The sequence below is a fragment of the Dryobates pubescens genome, chromosome 25, assembly GCF_014839835.1.
Source record: "Dryobates pubescens isolate bDryPub1 chromosome 25, bDryPub1.pri, whole genome shotgun sequence".
Classification (NCBI taxonomy): domain Eukaryota; kingdom Metazoa; phylum Chordata; class Aves; order Piciformes; family Picidae; genus Dryobates; species Dryobates pubescens.
This window is the reverse complement of record NC_071636.1, coordinates 14,348,945-14,370,435: the sequence shown is the minus strand read 5'-3', so window position 1 is coordinate 14,370,435 and position 21,491 is coordinate 14,348,945. Positions and strand designations below refer to the sequence as shown.

Below are 21,491 nucleotides of genomic sequence, written 5' to 3'. Positions count from 1 at the left end.
TACCAAGGCCCCTGGGTGAAAAAAAAAAAAAAAAAAAGATAAAGATTTATGGGGGGAAAAAATGTCACTGCTGAAAAGGAGGTGAAGAAAAATCAATTGATGCTGCATTTATGTAGCGTGACAAAAGGGCCCTGCCTCAGGGTGCAAGCATAAATGACAGCTGCTTCACAGGCTTGGTGGGTTTCCACGTCTGTACTCTGTGCCCCTGGAAACAGGAGAGCACAGCCAACATGCAGTGGGGGCTAGCTTTTATTTGCTTTATCAAAGAAAACACCATTGACAACAGACCTCAGATGCTTTGGAAACTACTTGTATGTGAGTCGTTGATTTCCCTAACCTTCAAAATCCTTCTTTTATACTTTAAAACCTGACCTTTTTTTTTTTTTTCCCCTTAAGGAACAAACTCTTAACCAAAAATCCCTCTCCATAAACAAGTGCTCTGACCTATCCTACTCATCTTCCAACCTCAACAGGGCTTTCGTTCTTATTGGTTTTCCTGCAACACTGAACTTGTAACAGACGCTTGTCGTCCTGCAGGCTTTTACCTGGTTTCAGCAGAAACGTGGAAGATAAATACTCTCTGGAGAGCACACAAAAGTCCGAGCAACCCTATACTGCTTATTACAGCGACTTCAGACGACAGTCTCTCGGAAAGTATCCCGGGCTGCGGCTGCTTCGGCTGAGGATTTACCTCACGTTGGTTTCCGCCGCTCTCCTCCGCGCCACGGACCCGCGCCTCACCGCGCCTCACCGCGCCTCACGCGGGCCAGGCGGCCCACAGCCCTCAGCGCGCGACGGCGCCGTTTCCCGTCTCGCACCGCCGCGCGCCCGGAGCGGGGGCAGGCAGGGGTTGACGAAAGAGAAGCGGGGGGGGGGGGGGGGGGGGGGGGGGGGGGGGTGGGGGGCGCGCTCGGGGCGCGCGCTCCGGAGCACGCGCCCACCCCTCCTCGCTACGCGCTCAACGGCCCGGGGCGGGGGACGAAGCGAAGGGAAGCGGGTGGAGTCAAGTCCCGCCCCCTCCCCCACAGCGCCGGGCGGGGCGAGGGGGGAGGCGGAGCGCCCCGCGCTCCCAGCTCGCGCGCGCGCCTCCCGCGGCAGTCTCCGCCGCTTCTTCCCCCGCCCCCAGGGGGCGGGGCGGTCGCGAGGCCGCGCGCGCGCGCAGTGATTGGTTACCGGCGGCGGTGGGAGCGCGTTTAACGGCCGCAGCACCCCCGGGCTGCGAGAAAACAAAACAAAGGCGGTGGCGGGCTGGAGGGAGCGCAGCGCGGTAGCAGGATGGCTCGGTCGCCCCTCGGCCCTCAGGGTGGCAGACGTGCGCCCAGCCCGTTCCTATGACCTCTGGCTGCTGCCGAGAAGGTACCTTCGAGGCGAGGGAAGCCACTACCACCGCACCTCCTCTCTTTGTTTTTCGATGAGGGCCCGGTGCTGAGCCCTCGCTTGACCGCTGCGTGAAAACCGGGGGTCCCGCCTCCCCTCCTGCCCTTGCCCCTTAAGGGAAAGGGGCCCGGAGCGCGCTGCTGCTCGGAGTCTGGGCTGGGGAGCGGAGCCGGCACGGCGCAGCGGTGAGTACCGGAGCGTGCGGGAAGCCGGCCCCTCTCCCTTTCGCTGTTGTTGGTTTTTTTTTTTTTTTCTTTTTTTTTTTTTTTCGGGGGGGGGGTGGGGTGTAGGAGGCAGGGGGGGGAAATGTACACGGACGCTAAGGAAGCAGCCTGCGAAAAGAGCCCCGTGCTGAGCCCCCAACTGGGGGGGGCCCGCGGTTTCCTGTGTGCGCCGGGCGGGGGGCCGCCGAGGCAACTTTGGTGGCGGGAGGAGGGCTCGGGTGCTATTTATAGTGCCTGGAAATGACGGCAGCGATGCCTGCCTGTAGCCTTCTCGTTACAGGGTGGCTGGTGATGGTTTACATAATTGGGGGGGGGGGGCGAGGCAGACTTCGGCGAGCTGGGGTCCGGTGGGTTCGCCGCTGGTTCTCAGGGGGTCTCATCCGGTGGGCTGGATGGAAGCTGATCCATGTTTGAGCGGCCTCGCACAGCTCTCTCCCGGCTGCGTGCCGGTGGTCTGGGGAAAACGAGCTGTTGTCATGCCCGCGGGGATCGCTGCGAGTGGGAGAGAAAAGGCAACGGCGTCACCCGTCGCGGCGGCTTTGTGCTCCAGCAGGAAAAGAAAAACGTTAAACATGCAGCTGCTCCTTCCCGCCAGGGAAACCGATCTCTCTCTACCAGTAACTTTCTCTTTGCATCTTTTCTCCTGCTAGTTCTCGGTGTCTGAAGTGAAAATAAGGCTCCTGTATCTCAGTATTGAACTTCGTGGTGTTTTCCCTCTGGAGTAACCAATGGCAACTTACTAAGAGTTCTTGCATAGGCTTTGCATTGTGGCTCTACTCAAACTGAAGCTCGTTTTGTCGCTCCTGATTTTTGAGCCCAGAGAAGAGTGGCGACGTATCGTTTCTTACACGTTTTATCTCTCCGTGCGCTTGCTTGCGGCTCCGGATAGCGGTGTAGCTGGCTTTCTGCGGTTCCTTCCCGCAGACGAGGAAGCCGCTTGTGTTCGTTTGCCTTGCCCCGTGGGCAGCTCTTCGAGCGAACGAGTGCCGCCGGCCCCCCGTCGCGTTCCCCGGCTGTCCCCCCCTCCCCCCCGCCACGCTTACCGGGGTGTTTGTTTACACATCCGGGAGCCGCGCGGGGCGGGGCCGCCCCTCCGCTCATTGGTCACCCGGAGCCCCGCCCCAGTGACGTCAGAGGTGCGGGCGGCGGGACGCGGCTGTGAATTAATTACGCCCCGCAAAACCCCCGGCAGCGGCCTTTGGCTTTCGGGACAGTCCCGGGGTGCGCGGCCCCCTAGGGGCAGTCCCTGGGGATAGGCTGCCTGGTGACCCTGCCGGGAAAGCTCCCTGGTGCCTGCAGCGCCGAGCTACGGCCCCTGCGAGGGAGGCGAGAGGTTTGGTTGTGCAGGGTCTTGCTGTACCGGTCGGCGCTCCTGTTGGTCCGTCCTAGGCCGGTAGGTACAAATACAAGTCACCCGACACACGGCTGCACAGCCGTTTTGGAAGGCTAGCTGTCTGTCCGCTTGCTTTGGAAGTGAAGTTTGCCATTTCTTTCAGATTGTTTCTATTTTAGGAAACGTAGCAGACTGTGTTCTTGCTCAGGTGTAAACAATGTAGTTGTTTCAGGTTTGTACACGGCTTTCCACAGGGTACTGAACAGCAGCTGTGAAACCTGCTGTTGCTCATCGCCATCGGAGGGAGTGAGGCTGGATTTACTCGCCATAGAGCAACGATAAAATGGTTCAAGATTCCAGACAAGTTCTGTAGTTCTTACGGTTTATGTCAGACACTTAGGATTGCCTTCTTTTTTGAAGAGAGCAATGTCAAATACAGTTTTATCAAAAGAACTTTGGAATTCTTTAATTTATGTAGTTGAAGGACTTAGTATATTGAGTTTGGAAGATTGCCTTCAAAATTGTGAATTAAAAGAGCTGCTAGGGATGTCTTGAAGAAAACATATTTTCCTTCTATTCACCTTGAACTAATCGAAGTGTTGAACTCATGTTTCAATTACTGATCTTCATTCTGAAGCCCTGGGGTTTGGTTTTGTTCCATTTCTGTGACCTTAAATATAGCATTTGTATCTCTTTTTTTTTTGTTTATGGCGTTTGCAATTCTTTGTGCAAGAAATTTTCTCATACCAAGTCCTTCAGTAGTTCTTGAGTCTTTTCTCCTGCTGCTATAATAAGCTTAAGATTAAAAAATAAACCCAAACCCTTTAAATCTTGCTGTGGTTGTCTCTTGTACTAGGCCTGCTGTACAGATTACTTTCTCAAGACCTCTTTTGAAGCACAGCGACTGCTTCCTATAAACAGTCTTTATGTGGCTTTCATTATCTGCTGTTTGTATTGCTAGTATCCTCCTGCTAGAGGAATGGTTAACTGCTGTCCTGCACACAGTTTACAACTGTGATAGTATTTTGCATGCTTGTTTTTAGTAGATAGATCAAGACGGTGTAAATGCCTTCTATTTGCTCTCATTTCTGTTTGTGCTATTGACCTACTCTGTCAGTCACCTGATAGCTGGTGACATAAGTGTGGCAGTGTTCATGTTTGGATTGCTCATTATCCTGGCACATACAGTGTGGTAACTGATAGCCTCTGACAGACCACTAGATGTTGTTGCAGTTATTTAGAATCTGTAGTTTTCAGGCAAACTCTTAAAAAAAAGGTTTGTTTTCCAGCATAGCAGGAAGGTCTGGCCTTCACCACTTGTGCATGTGGTGTCTCTTGAAGGCACTCCATGGATTAAGAATGCAATTAAGTATTTTCTGTGTAGAACTTAACTTTTATAACCTGGCTCTGATTTTTGGTGGTATCCATTAAGACTGTTCAGATCAAGTATTAGCTTGGATTAGGACACTGGTCAAAAAGGCCTTTGCCTAAAGGTATTCTTAGCTTGAAAGAGAAGGATCCCTGAATAAGGTAGCAGCATCTAACATGGTACTTGACCTAAAGCCAAGCCAGATGTGATAACAGCACCAGTTTTGGTGAAAGCTGAAGTGCAGGTATCTGTTGTATGTTTATTATAGGTGTTTTCCATGGTGCCTCATCACTTACTATATTGGAACTGACCACTGGAATGTCAAAGACAATTAACTTTCTCTAATCCCCTGCCTTTTGCTGTAATTTTCTGCATGGATGTCTTAGAGTATACATGGTAGATTGTAGGCAGTTTGCTTCCTGGAGAGCTGTTTTGTATTTCCTTCCTTAGAAGTGTTAGGAAGCAGAAGCCATTGGTGAAACAGTTTGTTACTTTGTTTAATGGAACTCAAAATTTTGCAACTTCATAGGGGAAGAGGGGGCTGTGATGCAGCTAGAGATTGGCTCTAAGTATCACTTTGCTTTATGGCTACAGTTGTTGAATTACGAGTTTATTCTGCCTTGTTGTAAGCTGCTAACTGTTCTGCTCTTCTTACCTACAGGTTGTGACTGTTTCTCTTCTGTCATTTGTGTGGAAAGAGCCACACACACTCCAGAACAACAACGGCTTTTGCTTGCATATTCCAGTGTTTCTTTTGTCAGCGAGTCCAGCAAAGTTGTAATTCTTCAAGTGCCAGCCCTGAGCTGAGTGAGGAGCCACCAGCAGAGATGGTAAAAATGACAAAATCAAAAACGTTCCAGGCTTACCTGCCAAACTGTCATCGAACCTACAGCTGCATCCACTGCAGAGCTCATCTAGCCAATCATGATGAATTGATCTCCAAGGCAAGTGGTTTGTTTAGAGACCTCATGAATTATGTCTTAACCAAAATGGTTATCACTGTATCACTGCTCCCAGTAGATAAGGGATGCAAATCAATATGTACTCCAAAGTATCTTCCCTGGGTTCACTCTTGGGTCATACCTGTTGTGTCCTGAGAACTGGATATATTCTGGAAACTTGAATGTGACATAAAGGCTGATCTTGTATACTGTCTATATTCACAATCTCTGTCTACTGTCAGGTAGGTACTGCTTGTAGCTGTCATGTCTGAAAAGTCTGCTGAGGAAAACTGTCAGAAGAAGACATTGATTTCTGGGTAGGGGAATAATTCTGGTTATTCCACATAAAGATTATTCTTGACTTTGAAGGTCAGAAAACTGTTTCCAGAATGTTCCAATTTTATTATGGATTCTGTAACAAATGTTTAATTCTGCTGTATACTGGTTCCTAAGGAATGATTAGCCAGAGATGTTCAAAACGGTCGGACTGTCTAAACTTAAGCTTAGAGGATGTGTAGGTCCTTGAAAAAGGCTAGGCCTTTCCTTATCTGTAATGGAAGAAACCAAGATTTGTGATGTATGAAATGTGTAGAAAAACTTGAAGCTTGATATAAATACTTCAGACTTGTTCATTCTTCTTCTTCAATGAATCCTGAGTAATTTCCTCTTAATGGTGTCCTGGAGGAAACACTTCAGTTGCTTTTCAAACTTCTTAATACAAGGTGCTTTCTATATAACTAATTCATCAAATAAAATGTAGTGGCAAACACTTTACATCTAACTTGATCTGTTGCTCCTGCCTGTTTGTGTTCAGCAGTATTAAGGTGATGCTGGTTGTGAGAAAATGAAAGGGTTGAGGATGCTGCTGCTTCTGAACCAAAGTTTTCTTTGGTTGAGGAGAACGTATATCTGTTTGCTTTTCCCTTAAAAGGCTGTCAGGGAATAATGGGGTCTCTCCATACAGTTTCTCTTGGGTAAATAATGGTTTTGATCCCTCAGATATCAGCATGAATTCTTGATTTGAATAGTAAGAATTTTTTACAGTTCTTAGCATTACTTATTGCTTGCTTCTGCTCTGCTTTCAGTCTCTGTCTAAACAATTCTTTCTCTTTTATTGGGGCATGGAACTTCAAATGTGACACAACTGTGAAACAGTGAACTAGCTACATACATAAAGTGGTATGAAGAAATTAAGAGGAAGGACTTGTATTACTGGTATTAACTTGGAAAAACTTCCTTATAATTTTCTTGTTTTAAGGTCAGCAAACCAAGAGAAATAGCGAACTAGTAATGTGAATGTATTTGAACTTAATTTGCATCCATGTTGGTTTCAGAATTTGAGTGTAAGTGCTCTTTTTGGCAACACTGGCTTCTAAATGACAAGTAATCACACCTTCATTACTCACTGCAAAAAACTAGGGGGAGGGGTTAATCTTTCCTGAGCTTCACATTGTAGATGCCTACAAGAAGAATGAGACTTTGCTAGCTGTGTGTCTTGAGATGCATGAATTCTTCAAGAAAATGTAATCCAAGCATACATACTTTATAGGAAATGTTTCTTTTCATGGACTTAGGCTTTTGCATGGTGACTAAACTGCCACCATTACTACGTGGGCCAGTTCTCAAAGGTCTTGGAAGTTTTGATCAGCAGGATATTTTGAATGTGTTTTGAAGCACATGTGCTTCTATCAACTCCATAAATTCCAAGCATTGAAAGAAATCAAATAATCAGTTTACAGAACAGAACTTTCTTACATCTGTCTAGAAAATGCAAATATTAGTAAGTTGTTTCTGAAGGTGTTGGGAAGGCTGTTAGATGTGGATCCTGTTTTATTTCTATCTTTCATAATTTTCAGTGAAGACACCTTACAGAAGGCTCTGTACTTGCATGTTGACCATATGCTTATTTGACAGCTGATCCTTATTCTGTCAGCTTAAGACTTCTTGACCATATTTTACTGTCTCAATCTGTGATAATGAGAAATATATTCAAATGTGAGGTGTGTATTTTTGTATGCTTGTAAAATAAAAAGAACATTTATCATGTATTACACTTGTATTTGGAACATAGCTTTATAAAATCTCAACCCTCCTCTAAGTTTAACTTGGATGTTTTCTGGCCTTGGAGAAGTTCTTCTGATGGAAACAACTGCAAAGCAGTAGTTGGGTACACTTGGAGCATTGAAAATAAATTAGTGCTGTCCTGGGAGTGGCAAGAGAAATGGTAGAAGGAAGTAAGATGTGATTTATTTTAAATGGAAACACAGGTTAAGCTGGAAAACAAGAACTCAAGCAATACCATAGCCATCATGTAGATATCTCAACTGTAAAAGGACATATAAATGGATGTACCTTCCAAGTGTGTTTTGTATATGAATCTCTTCTCTGAAACTCTCTTCAAGTGTTTTCACTGATGCACACTATGTGCCTTAAACTCAGGTTGACCCTGGTTACTGTAACTACCCAGCTGCAGCAAAACTACTTAACCTGAAGTGTAACAACTTGGTTCTGGACAATCTAAAGTTGTCAAAAGAACAGGGCAGTTCCTGTGCTGGTTTAGATTTATTGATGGAACAGAGAATTCTACTCTTCAACCTAGGTTTTCCACCCCTCACCTTAGAGTGCCTAGTTAAAAGCTGAAACTGTGCATAAAACTTAACTAAATACAGGTTTCTGGTTACACGTCTCACTTTTTTTCCCCCAAGTGCTTGCTCTGCAATTTCCCTCTAGAGTCATAGTGCCATACCCTTTCTTCAGCAGACAAAGGTGAACAGTATTTGGTACCCAGCTGATTCATTTGGGTGTCCCCTCAGCCCCATATTTCTTGGGTGATACCTGATGCACTTGATTTAAAACTACAACTAGCTTTCTGCTGTGCTCTGAGGTGTAAGCATTTGTTGCACCTGACACTAAACGTTTCCAACTTCAAGATGAAAAGTAAGCTATGCTATGAAGTGAGTGATTCTCTTAAATGTTGTCCTGTCATGGAAAAGCAGAGTGCTGCATATTTCTGTCAATCATGCCTTTGATTCTGGTCCTCAGAATACCAGACTTCAATACAGATTTGCAATAGCTCTGCTTTTCAGAGTTGTTGATGCCAACTGTCTGACAAGGATGGCAGCATACTTGAATCTCCTTCTCATTTTATTTCTGTTCTGTTTGAGCAGCAGGATCAAGAGACATACCTTAGAATTAAATCATGAAGTCTTTTCAGTGTTTTCTTTGTGCCCTTTCTGGTGATAAATGGCAACTCAAGGGTTTAGGCAATGTCTTGGGAATAAGAATAAAAACGTGCTACCTGCAGCAGGGAATCCATCATTATCTGTAGTTTTAGAGTCCTCTGCAAATGTGAAAGGACTCAGTATGTTGCCTACTGTTGAAATCAACTCATTCCTAGATAGTTTCATGTGCTTTCTGCATCTAGTGAAGAGCCTGGGGAAAGGTGAGGGATGCAGAGAAGGCTGGTTTATGAATAGAGTGCCAGACTGGGAGGTGGTCAGCAGTAGAGATGTTTGTGCAGCTGAAACCATTCACAGCTATGTGCAGATACCACAATTTGCAACTCCAGTCACCTTGGATCAAATCAAGCACTGATTTGAAAGATGCATAAGAGAAGTAACAAACCAGATGACTTTTAAGTGTAGTGAGTGTAATTTTGAAGTGGTGTTAGGTATGTCCTAGACACTGATTTGCATAGCTAACAAGTCTGGATTTTCTGTATCTTTGGCAGAGACTTCAAAGTGAATGTTAAACATTAGAAACAACCCCTGAACTAATTAGGACTATATCAATCGTTACGCAGAAGTAACCTCTAGGAGCAAGCATCCACAGACCTTAATATGGAGCAAGGCAAAAAAACTTGGTGCCATAGGAGGCACTTGTTAGATTTGATATGTTCAAATAAAAAAAAGCAATGAAATGGCATAGGTTAATAACTTTAAAAATCCCCACAATGTAAAAGTTGGACATAATTAAGTTTTGAGGAAAATCTTCTCTAAGACTCTTTGAAGTCCAGAGAAGGTTGCTACTTGTGTGGCCTGTATGAAATGTTGTGCTGCTCTTAAAATGATTTTAAAAGTAAGGGTTTTTTTGAAAGGCTTAAGTGAAAGAGCTCTCTTCTGATTTGTTTATAAATGGTAGAGAACATGCAGCGATTATTAGCAGTAGCTTTTACAGGAGGCAAATATTAAAGTGTTCAAGTTCTAAGCACTCAAGACTGGCTTGCACCCATTAGGTTCCAGTAATTAGAAATCCAGGCACAGTCCAACAAATTACAGAGAAATGCAAATCCCTAATAGAGGTCTTGTAACTTAGTGGGCATGTTGCAAATGATGATGCTTTTTACTGGGGGCTGTCCTGCTTGAAAAAGGAAGGCATTTTACAGTGTGCTTTCATGCTGGTGATGGAAGAAAAGCTGCATTGCTTTGTAGAGGTGCCTGTATAAATACTGTCACTCCTTTTACGTCATTCATTGCAAAGCATATCTCACCAGAAGAAGAAAAAGTCACATGAAGTCACAGACAAGATTAGATGTGTCAATATTTTCAAGAACAAGTTCTGCATGAAGGTGCTTATATATATACATATAAATATATATGAACTGTCATTGATTTCATGGGGAAATCCTTGCCCCCTATGTGTAAAGGAACAGTCTTGGTGGTTAAATTTAGTTCTCTAAGGCATTCAGTATGTCTGCTGTTATATTACTGATGAGAAGGAGAAGCCTTCAGCTTAAATGCCAAAACATTTTTAGCCTTGCTTGGCAATCTGTGTTTTCCTTTGTCTTCTAGTGTTTAACTGAAGACTTCAAGGAGAGATTTGTTTTTTAAGGCTTTATTGTCTTTAATGTGCTGGCCTTAGCTTGCCTCAATTTGGTGATCCCTCTGCTTATGGCACAGGGAATGCTTGGGAAGATAAGTGTGCCAGTGGTATGTTTGAAAGCCATTTTTGATCCCTGCTGAAAAAGTTAACAATAAGGCCTAATTCCATATCTTTTGTTCTAAGAGGCTTTGTGGGTTTTTTTTGGAGTTGGGGTTGTGGTGGTTGGGGTTTTTTTGGTGGTGTTTTGTTTTGTGTGTGTGGTTTGGTTTTTTTTGTTTCAGGTTTTTCTTGGTGATGGTGGTTGTTGCTTTTCTCTTTGGGAAAGAATCTAGGTTTTGGAAAAGAATTGATCTTTGGAAAACATCCAAGAATGGATTTTTGAAGGCTTAAAAGGGGCTGGAAAGTGTGGAAGGGAAGTATGTGTGTTTTGACATAATTATTTCTGAAATGCATTCAAGATGCTGTGTAGCTCAGGATAACTTGGCCTGCCTGACAAAATCTTCACTTCAGGAAATGTAACTTCCCAGGTTTTCAGGCCTGCAGTTTTTGGGGTGGATTTTCTTTAAAAGGATATTCTCTGCTTACTGAACTTTTTGACTTGCTTTATGAAAATGCTGGCTTGCTGATAACAATGTCTGCCATACTTTTAATGCGTGCTAGGATGGCAGTTTTTCTGCAGAGCAGGATCTCTAGCCATGCGGTCTAATCCCATCTGTGGGGAATAATTAATTGCATAAGCTTTTTAGTAGCTTCCCTTCCCCCACCCATGCCCTTAGGTATGCCTTAGAGGGGTACATACATGTTCTGTTTAACTGATACTTCCTTTTCTCCTGGATGAAAACAGCTAATCCTGGTGTTAGAGGTAATGATGGGTTTAACTTAGAAGCACAGGTCATATCTAATGCAGCAGGTATGTACTAGTGTGTGAGTGAGATGTTTATGAAGTTCCATGTATCGATGAGAGAGGTCTGTCAGATGCCTTGAAAAAATAATACCAAGCTGTTCTTGTAATTAACTTCTGTATAGTTCCTAAGCACAGTGGAACAGTTTTGCTTGCACTGAAGAACATTCTAGGTACTTTAAACAGTGCTAAAACAAGGAGAAGCTGTGGTGCTTATAGGTCTTCCTGTAGGAATGGACAGCTAGAGAGTGGTGTGGATTCTCAAGGGGGAAAAGCTCATAAATCTGTGCAATATTATTAATTGAGGACCATTTAAAGGCAGACATAAATCAGATTTGGTTTAACTGCCAGTAGTAGGTGAACTGGTAAACTATCCTGATTTTCTAAGTAAAATTCCTGATTCATGCAAGTCATTGGTCACAGTTGGTCACATTTGCCACTATCTTCTAATTCCTCTCTACTAGGTAAGACAGATTTAAGGCTGAGTTTTAGTAGAATGTCCTGTTCTAGTTATGGTTCATGCAGCTTGGAAGGGCTCAACAAATCCTGCAAACTGCAAGTTTGCATTTGCACAGGTAATGTTTGCTCTGGAGAAGAGCAGTTTGTCTGGAGACTGGTTTGAACAGTTATGCCTGTTTGTCCTTGGCACTGCCATTTAAAGGAGTCTGTTCTCTTTCATTTCCTTTGAGGAGCTGACACACACAAGGTGTTTAACCTATCAGTCCCTTAACATTCCTACCACTGTAACAGAATTGTGCAGTTCAGAGTGTGATAAACTTAGTGCTGGTAGAAACAAACGTTTGTTCGGTATGAAATGATCTTTCTTTCCGGTTATGCAAAATAGCCTGTGTATTGCCAAGTTACAAGCTTAGCAAGCAGCTCAGGTGCCAAAACCGAGTTGTCCTCTTTTCATTTCTAGTAATAGGATGCATCAGGAAGTAGAGCTTTGATGATAAATCTTTCTTATACCCAATGGTAGGTGGAACTGTACACAGTAGTCAATATTCTGTGGTCAGGAGAATGCCTGTGTGACAGATGTAATCTTTTTGCGGTGTCTGAATACTGTTTGGGGGGGGGGGAAGTCTCAGCTGTTCATGTGAGTAAGAAATGATGACTGCCAAGCTCTGACAAGAGAAGAAATCCATAAGAAAAATTAAAAGGCACAGTAACCTAAAAACTGGTTTCTTTACAGTGCTCTTCCTTCACTTGGTGCGTAAGAGTTCTGCATGGCTGGCTTGCACTCTGTTACTGGCTGACACAGTGATGGTGTGGTTGGATGCTGGTTTTAAAGGAAAGTCTGAGTTGCCTATACCCAAGTTCTGTATTTTGAAGCACAGTAACACAAGTTACTACAGGTTGCTGTCAAGTTATCTGTGAGTGATGCAGATAAGGAGGAGCTTACTCTTCACAGCTGGGCAAAGAAGTAATTATTCCACGGCATGTAAATGCAGTATTTAGCCTCTAAACATGTTTGTAGGTAAGAGAGATGGTATCAGATGAACCAGCCAAACTCTGCTAACAGGAAGCTAGAGAGGGTGGGAATGGAGGAGCTTTTTGCAGTGGGATGTTTGTGAACAGATTCTCTTTTGAAAATCACTGTATGAGGAAAGGGTTTGGTTTGTGTTGTTGCTGCCTCCAGTCTACCCTGATAACCCCCAAAATCAGAAAGTAATGGGGATGGCCATTACTGAGGGGAAAAAACCAACCCTAGGAGAGTACAGCATATTGCAGGCAATAAAGCAAAAGGTGCAGGAAAAGAAAAATCTTTGAAAATACATCAGAAAAAAAAAGAAAAACTAAAGCAGCATTTCCCAGGCTCTGTTTTCTGTTTAATTTAGCTAGAGGTTTTTACAGCTCATGAAAAGAGAGAGGGGAAGAGCTGCTTTTTCTGCTGTTCCTGGCATCCCATTACTGCCCTCTGCTAAGTTTTGAGAAATGTAGGGTCAAAGGAGAGCTTTTATTAGGTGATTCTAAGTCAAGGCTAAACATAAGCTTGGCAGAAATAATTGCATAACGTGGACTTCTGACTGTTGACTTGTTCTGGAGTCATCTTCTTTCCCTGCCAGCTGAGGAACTTCAAGTATGGCATATAAGTAGTTAAAAAAGTGATTGTGTAGGGCCAGACCAAAAAACTCCACAATCATTTCAAGCAATTGGCATATGCAGCTGAATGCAAATAGAGAATCGAGCAGATTATTCATTTCACAGGAGAGAGTATTTACTGGTGCAGTTTGGAAAAGAATTTGTGAATTCTACTTGGCAATGCAAGGTTGTTGAAGCCAGAAGAAATGGCTGCAAATGTGAGACTTTTCACTATAGTCTAACAAAAAAGAAGGTCATTGTGGCTTTGAAAGTTCTTTTCCTTAATTTTTAGGGTACATGGAATGGGGAAGTTGTAGTTTAATTTTATTTCTTAATGAACAAGAACACCTTTAAAGTGTTTCCTTTGCTTTTTTTCCCCCTTTTCCTAATAAATGTTGAGGTTGCACAGCTGTAGTTGGCTCTAAATCCATGTGTGTGGCTGACTTGGGTTGGTTACTCATTAGTTAATGGGCAGTTTTTGAGAGTGTATACATGAATAGTTTGCTTTTTCATCAGCAGTAAGCATTCTCTGCTTCCTTACTGATTGTGAGATGCTGGCTGTAGCTTACCCTATAGAAATTGTGTTGTTTCTGTGGGCTGGGCTTTGTACCATTCTGCCAGTTTGGTGATGCATGTTTAAGTATCTCAGGAGAAGTGAAGCAGTGGTGGCTGGGGTGGTGGTGGTGGTGGTTGAAGGTAGGTGTAAGGATTCCTTTCTGGCAGAGCTGTTCAGACTCTGCTCAAGGGAGTCTCTCCTTTCAGGGTCGGTCTTACCTGAAGTTTTAATTTTCACTGAACTATTTTATTCCTTGCCTTGTGAAAAGTAAGGCTTGCAGCTTGGGCTAATGGAGAGAGGACCTTTTCTTTTGTCTTTGCTATAGATACAAAATGAAACTCCCCCCTTAATATTAACTCTATATGCTAAAGTATTAACACTATAAACTGTTACAAAGAACTTCTCACCCCCAGGGTGAGATTGTATGAGTATCTAAGGGCTGTAAGTAACCACATTGCTACCAGTGCTACCTACAGTAGTCCAGAGTCATGGGTTTCTTTGTGTTCATTATATATATTTCCCTTTCACATCTGTTTTTTGCAAACAGTTCTGAGTAAGTAGCTAGGGTACAACAGTTACTGGTGGTGTGTTGCTAATCATTAGACTGGCAAAATAGCTGGTTTTGCTATCAAGTGGCTTCTAAGGTAAACAAAGGTAGTTAAGGGGTTTCTTTTAAAATGGGATTCAGTATGGAAGAGGGGAAAAAAGACCGTTCATTTACAGCGTGTTGATGTTTGAATGGGAAGTAATGGCTGTCTGAACTGCCAAGTAGTTCAATACAGAAGGAACAAATCAGCAGGTGACAGCAGTGATGTCTTACAGATGTTTTGAATGCTTTACCGATGGCTGGATCTAGTCTGCTCACAAGTGTTGCCAGGATATTTGTAGCTCATGGCTGTCCCATCATAGGTTGAGGCGTCCATGTCTTCAGTGTCATTTACAGAACATACAATGGCAGAGCTTCTGGTTTAGTTTGGTACAGAAGAAACAAAGATGCAGTTCACAGGTAGTGACAGTGCTCTGCAAGCCAAACCAGCCTGCAGTAAGTGTGGTTGATTAGGAGGGATACTTCAAAACTGTGCTACTGTTCTGAAATAAAGCACTAATTTAGATCTAGCCAAGAAAGCTTTTACAGTCATCTTTTGTCCATAATCTGAGGGATGTGAGAGATCTGGAAATGTAGGTCTGTATTTGGGCATTTGGTGAGAACAGTTTTATCAATATAAAGCTGAGCTTATAAACCAATCAGATGCAGTTCCCGAGTACAGCATGTTGGGTTTATGCTTGGTCCAGAATTTCACTGGTCTTGTGTCTCATGATGCAATGAAATGCAAATAAATCATCATCTGGGTGCAGCAGGAGATGACAGACAAGATGCAAAGAATTCCCTGAAGAGCTAAAAGCAGAGTAGTTTAATTAGCATGAAGGATGTCTAGGAAAATGAGAATTGGTATCTTGCAGAGGGGTAGGAGAGAAATCTGTTTTGCTTGCATTGCAGGTGTCTTATTTTGAAGAGTAATACTTAACAAAATGGGTACTAAAAATCTGCTGTGGTTGAAAACATCGACCGAGCTTTCCTGTAAGGAGCTGGTGTAAAGTAATTCATCTAGACCAGTTTCTCTCTGTGGGGTGTTTATATGCTTATGAACACATCTTTCTGGAACTCCTTGTTTGGTTGGTGTGGGGGTTTTGTGATTTTTAACCAGTGCAATGTTTTCATTTGTTTTGTTTTGTTTTTAATGCAGTCCTTCCAGGGAAGCCAGGGGCGAGCCTACCTCTTTAATTCTGTGTAAGTATCTTATCCTGGTTATGCACACTACCTACAGACTGGAATGTTTTGGGTATGATTCATGGGTGGAAAACAGAAGGAATTCATGTAGCTGTACTTTGCCTTATTCTTTTTAATGCTGGATTTACTCAGCAGCAGTAATTCCTAAAGAGCTACTTAGCTTAAGTATCCCTTTACACATACTAATTTATCTTGTATTTGAAGTAATTCTGCTAATAGCTGAAAGTTTATGGGAGGATGTTAATGTGAAATGTCTTTCATATATATAGTGTTGACTGTCTTGAGTAAGAGTTGCTGTTCTGAGGTATTCCAAAAGTCAAAATCTATTGCTTGACTGTGACTTTGCTTTAGGCAACTCTGCTGCAGTCTAAAAGAAGAATTTTTCAGCGTGATAGTTAAATACATGTACAGGTTAACATCTCAGTTAACTTGGGACATCTTAAATGACCTTGAATATGGCAAATATGCTAGAGGCAGAAGGTCTCTGTGATCTTATCAAGCCTAATATTTGCAATTTTAGGCACGTCCTACCCACGATAAAAGGCTCTTCGAGTGTGCTAATGGATGTATTAAGTTTCCAATATGCAGGGTGGTATTTTTGTCTTCATTTTTCAGCAGTTTGTTGAATTGGCAGTATTTTGGAAAAAAAAAAGAAGTGCAATTAAGGGTCTTAGTCTATTTTAGGGTAATGTAACTGTGAAGGATTTGAATGAGCATCCTTGTCGTTCTCTTTATATGTAATCGTCCAGTGGTGACTTGGGACTTTCAGTATAATTGTAGTAGTGAGGATCTGCTAATACAATAGCAGCAGTGGCAGAGTATTTGCTCTTGTGTAACACTGAGGACTTGGTTTAGTCTTGCCTAATGTTTTCTGCCTATGCTTCATGCAGTATTTCATGGAGTGTGTTGTTTTGGTATTGCTGTTGGTTCATCATGGCTTAGCCTGCTGGTCTGTACCACAGAAATAGTTATGAGGCTTTTCCAGTGCTGCTAGTTTGGAGTTGGTTCTAAACTCAGCAGTTGGTGCTGACTTACTGGTACAGACTTTGATTAAAGAGATCTCAAATTGAAGAGGAGGCCAAAACTGAAGCAGTGTCTGCTTAGTGTTATGTTCTCTGCAAGTGTAACTCTTTACACTGTGGATGGGAGTAAATGGGCATGGCTAACAGTTCACTGTTGAGAATAGCCACCTGAAACACTAAAACCCCCTTTCTTCTTCCTGTCCTTCAGCTCAGTGTTACAGAGAAAGTCACTTTTACAGCAGTGAATAAGTTAGGCACTTCCTCCCCTTCCCCCCAACCCCAAAAAAAAAAGCCCACCATTTATTTTCTCCTCTGGTGAGAAGGTGGGTAACAAGTTACAAAAGAAATAATCTTGTGTACTTTATGTAAGTTTTCCCTTTGTTTGTTTGTTTTTTTCAGGGTAAATGTGGGCTGTGGTCCAGCAGAGGAGAGAGTTCTTCTGACAGGTTTACATGCTGTAGCAGATATCTATTGTGAAAACTGTAAAACCACTCTTGGATGGAAATATGTAAGCAGTATACTTAAGTCTTTGATACATGTTTATATGTTAAAGCACAGATATATGAGTAGGCCATTGAGCAGCACCTAGGGAATCATAGAATGGTTTGGGTTGGAAAAGACCTCCAAAGGTCATCCAGTCCAACTCCCCTGCAGTCAGCAGGGACATCCTCCACTAGGTCAGGTTGCTCAGAGCCTTATTGAGCCTGACCTTGACAATCTCCAGGGATGGGGCCTCAACTGGCTGGCTGGGCAACCTGTGCCAGTGTTCCACCACCCTCATGCTAAAGAACTTGTTCCTAGCACCCAGTCTGAATTTCCTCTCTGATTTCAAACCATTGCCCCTTGTTGTATCCCTACAGGCTTTGCAAACAGTCCCTCTGCAGCCTTCTTGTAGCCCCCTTCAGATACTATAAGGTCACTATTGAGTCTCCCTGGAGCCTTTTCTTCTCCAGGCTGAACAACCCCAGCTCCCTCAGCCTGTCCTTGTAGCAGAGGTGTTCCAGCCCTGCGATTATTTTTGTGTCCCTTCTCTGGACTCACTCCACCAGGTCCATGTCCCTCCTGTGCTGCAGGCTCCAGAGTTGGATGCAGTACTGCAGGTGAGGCATTACCAGAGCAGAGGGGCAGAATCTGCTCTCTCTATCTGCTGGCTATGCTGCTTTTGGTGCAGCCCAGGATTCCATCAGCCGTCTGGGCTGCAGGTGCCCATTGTTGGCTCATGACCAGCACCAGCATCCCCCAAGTCCTTTTTCTGCAGGGCTGCTCTCAGCTTCATCTTCCCCCAGCCTGTACTAAGGATTGCCCCAGCCCACATGCAGGGTCTTACACTTTAGGTCAGTTCGCTCTAGTGCTTTTGTATATATCAAAGTGTTTTGCTTCCCTACGTCTGCTGGAATGTTGTAGTAGGTGACAGACTTCTTATGGACTGCAAAACATGAGTGAGCTCTGGGTGCTATTAGAGCTGTCTGATACTTCTGTAACATCTTTTTTTGCAAGCTCACCAACCACAGACACTAAACTAAATTGTCAGAGTGGGTCTTTAATTTCTTAGGTTGCAAAAGTTGATTTGTGTAGTAAAAATGACTTATGATAAATAGTACTGAGTGTATTCATACTGCTGGCAGCTAATGTGAGCTTGGTTTTGTTATTTGAAAAGCTCCCTGTGCACTTGCACAGCTACCTGTGAGGCAGCTGTGCTGCAAGCTTGATGTTTTGAAAAGGTTAGATTCTGGGTGTTGCATGTTGGGTTTTCATTGGTTCAGGAAGGCTTCTGATTATGTAGGAAGAAATTGTCCTAATCCATTCCCTCTGATGATTAATACAGAGGAAAGCTTTTGAAAAGGTTCCTGTTCCCTCTTGTTGCTTCAGGACATGAGGAAACTTAAGATATATAACATGCCATTTCCTAACCTTCACTTAAAAAACAAAAAGCTTTAAGATTCCCTAAGCAGCAAGAGAATGTGGGAAGTTCTAAAGTATCTGTTACAAAGTGGAGTTGCTGATTCTGTTTATGAGAAGTGTCCTCCTGGTGCCAGCTCTGTTCATCTTCTCTTTTGTCTGTCTCTCCATGGTGTAACTAATGTGGGATGTTTAACTGGAATGCCTCCTGCTTTGTATTTTTAATGCAAGTTTTGACGTTTAAAATACTTCCTATTCCCAGCTTAATTCAGTGTCTTCATTTTTCTGCTTTCCAGGAACATGCTTTTGAGAGCAGTCAGAAATACAAAGAAGGAAAATTTATCATTGAACTTGCCCACATGATAAAAGACAATGGCTGGGAGTGAATCTTAACCTGGTGGTTTTTTTCCCCCCCCTTCTGTTTGGACAATATTCTGTGGAACATGCTTTACAAAGACTAACGCAAAGTAAAGGAAGAGAATGGCCCTGAGAATATCACTGAACTCTGAAACCTCACAAATGAGTAGTGTAGTGTAAGTGGCTATTTCAGGCCATGTTTGCCTTTTCTCCTTGTGTAAGTTCCCTCTTTTTGTACGTGTATTATTGTGTGAACAGTTGTTTTGCAACATTTTGGATGACCTTTTTCTAAACTCTCAAACTAGAGAAGCAGTTCACTAATTGAAAACGGATTTTACTGGTTAGTATCTCTCTCTGACCTATGCCTTTAATGCTACCTTCTGCTGTGCATGCTTCTTGCCTAAACACCTACACTCCAGTCCTGTAGAAGTTCTATATCTGAGCAGTCTGAAAGAATGTATGGGATGGGGTGCTTTTTTATATGTAGCAATTTCTGATGTGTTTGGCAGTGAAGAGGATGCAGTATTGTAGTGCTTTCTTTTCTAAATTTCAGTGTACCACAACCTGTGTACCATCTTGGAGGTGAATTGGTTAAAGGTACAGTGCTCACTTCAAGGAAAAAAAAAAAACAAAAAACAAAACCAAACACACACATTTGCTCTCAATTGCACTGACTGAAATTAGCAGGTCTCAAGTTGTTGGGAAAGGTTCTGTTCGAGGCTTGGTGTCTTAATGAAACACCTTGGAAGGATTTAACGTCACCCATCCTGTAGAGAAGTGTTCATTTAAGACCCAACATATTCCCTAAGGAGTTTGCTGGATTAAAAAAATAAATAACTAAATAAATTTTAAGATTATAGCTTGAAAAGTGAAAATACAGGAAAAAAAAAAATTATATGCATTCTATTTTGAAAAAAAAAACCACAACATAAAAACAAACAAAAAAATTAGTTGTATTAAAAACAAAAAGTTTTGGTACTGTACCTTTGCCAGTAACAGGGACTTGTGCATCAGTGAAGTTTTATGGCTGGTTCCATGTAACTGTATAGTCCTAATGCACTGGACAAAGAGGTTGATAGCAAGGCAACTTGTTGGAAGTATTCTGCTTCTGCTACTCCATTTGAACAAAGCTATTTATTTTTGTGAGCAACGGCTGGAGCCTGTGACGTGAAAATTACTCCAGGAAAAGGGGGGTGGGGTGGGGAGGGGAGGGGGGGGGCAAGAGAGGGAAGGGAAGTTTGACTCCATTTTTTGCATAAACTAAAATAAGAGAGTTTTTAAAACTTGGGGGTGGGGAAAGGGTTTCTTGGTTTGCTGGCTGAATCATTCCCCAAGTACCTTTTTGTAATAAAAATGTGTATGGAACTCGGCTTCTCCTTTGTTCTCATGCTGTTTCTTAAATGGAATGAGTTAATGAGAGAAACTTCTGCCCCAGCTATGCACAAGGTTAGCTCTTGGTCCCTGTGCATGCAAGTCCTAAGCAACTCTGAAACACTTCACAGCAATGTGCTAAGTTGATTTTCAAGTGGAACAGTCTCGGGATACTTTTTGGGGAAACCCTTTAACACTACAGAAGTTCCATAACCGAACAATGCGGAGGCCTTGCAATGCAGAATCATTTTCTCTCAGTAACGATTCTAGTATGGCACCTGCAAAATGAGTCATGGGTGCTGTGGCTGCTGTTATGTTTTTGGGGAATCTCTGATAGGCTTTCTGAACTCTGCTGCACTTTAGAAATTTTGTCCTAGGTGAAAAATTCTGCCAATGGATAGGGGCAATGCAGATCTCTGAAACCAACTTTCCAGTGTTTTGGGGGAGAGGAAGAGAGAGGAGATTTTGCCCACGTGTACACATTGTCTGGTGCAGGCTGGCTACACTGCATTCATGATACTGTGGTGATCTCTAGTGAGGAGCTAAAAATGTGAGAACTAGAGAAGTAGTTAAAGATGTTGGGTTTCAGTCCAGAGACCTGAAGTGTTACAGTCGTGTTCAGTCTGGATTTTGTGGCTTACCTGTTACTACTCAATCTTTACATCACCAGGCTTCAAGGTCTCCTTTTTAACAATGTCATTGATGCAAGCTGGGCTTTGCTGTTGCCTCTCTGGATCTTTTTGACCTGGAATTCTTTGGATTTTGTTTTCCTCCATTGTAATGTATGTTGCCAACAAAGGAGGCACTAAAACTGCTACGGGCAAAAAGTTTGTGTTGGCTTCAAAGTCCCGTTGCAGTTGTTGATACTTGTGGACATGCTCAAGTGAAGTTTGTGTCTCTTTGGGCTTCTGTTATTTCCTGGCTGCAGACTTGCTGAAGCAGTACACTGGACTGAAGACAAAAGCAATGACTGCTTTTCAGTAGGGAGCTGAAATGAAAGAACATAGGTAACATTAAAGAATTTCCTCTCTGAAACTGGGGGGGTTTGGCTGTCTCTTATTGGTAAGTTAATGCTGTCTGTAACAGTCTGATTCTTACTTAGAAATTCAACCTCTTTCTTCAGTGCATTATTTGTATTTCAAACTGGACATTTTCACCAAAACCTTAATTAACTTTGATGCCAAAGGTTGGGACTTCATCAAGTGCTTAGCACATAGAGCTTCAGACTGCTGGCATAAAGAGTTAATGATCTATATGTGATGCTTGTGGCTTTTAAGAGAACCAAACAAAGCAATATTCTCTTTGGTCTTTTAAGAGTGGATGCTTACAAAGAGTAGAAGTAGCAGAGAGTTGCTATTTCCTGCTGCCATGTTACAGATCTTGAGGATCATCCTGTTGAGGGAAAATGTGAATTTTTTTCCTGTGTCTCTTGGCAGCATCGATGATTAT

At 43.0% G+C, this 21,491-nt stretch overlaps 1 protein-coding gene across 3 annotated transcripts; it reads left to right on the top strand.

Annotated features, from left to right (window-relative positions):
- The first annotated feature begins 1,159 nt into the window (after positions 1-1,159).
- On the top strand, positions 1,160-19,304 carry YPEL1 (yippee like 1). Of its 3 annotated transcripts, none has more exons than XM_054172877.1 (5): positions 1,160-1,356; positions 4,965-5,247; positions 15,350-15,393; positions 16,815-16,923; positions 18,611-19,304. In XM_054172877.1, exons 2-5 carry the CDS (start codon positions 5,131-5,133, stop codon positions 18,698-18,700), a joined length of 360 nt encoding a protein of 119 aa, XP_054028852.1. In that variant the 5' UTR covers positions 1,160-1,356; positions 4,965-5,130; the 3' UTR covers positions 18,701-19,304. The 3 variants fall into 3 exon arrangements, with proteins under 3 accessions (XP_054028852.1, XP_054028850.1, XP_054028851.1); XM_054172875.1 differs by having other exon boundaries at positions 1,160-1,562; XM_054172876.1 differs by lacking the exon at positions 1,160-1,356 and adding an exon at positions 2,815-2,994.
- The last annotated feature ends 2,187 nt before the right edge of the window (positions 19,305-21,491 follow it).

Coding starts and splice junctions, on each gene's coding strand:
- YPEL1 (XM_054172877.1), top strand. CDS start 5,131: ATGGTAAAAATGACAAAATCAAAAACGTTCCAGGCTTACCTGCCAAAC. Junction 15,394..16,814: donor GCCTACCTCTTTAATTCTGT/GTAAGTATCTTA, acceptor TGTTTTTTTCAG/GGTAAATGTGGGCTGTGGTC. Junction 16,924..18,610: donor CCACTCTTGGATGGAAATAT/GTAAGCAGTATA, acceptor TCTGCTTTCCAG/GAACATGCTTTTGAGAGCAG.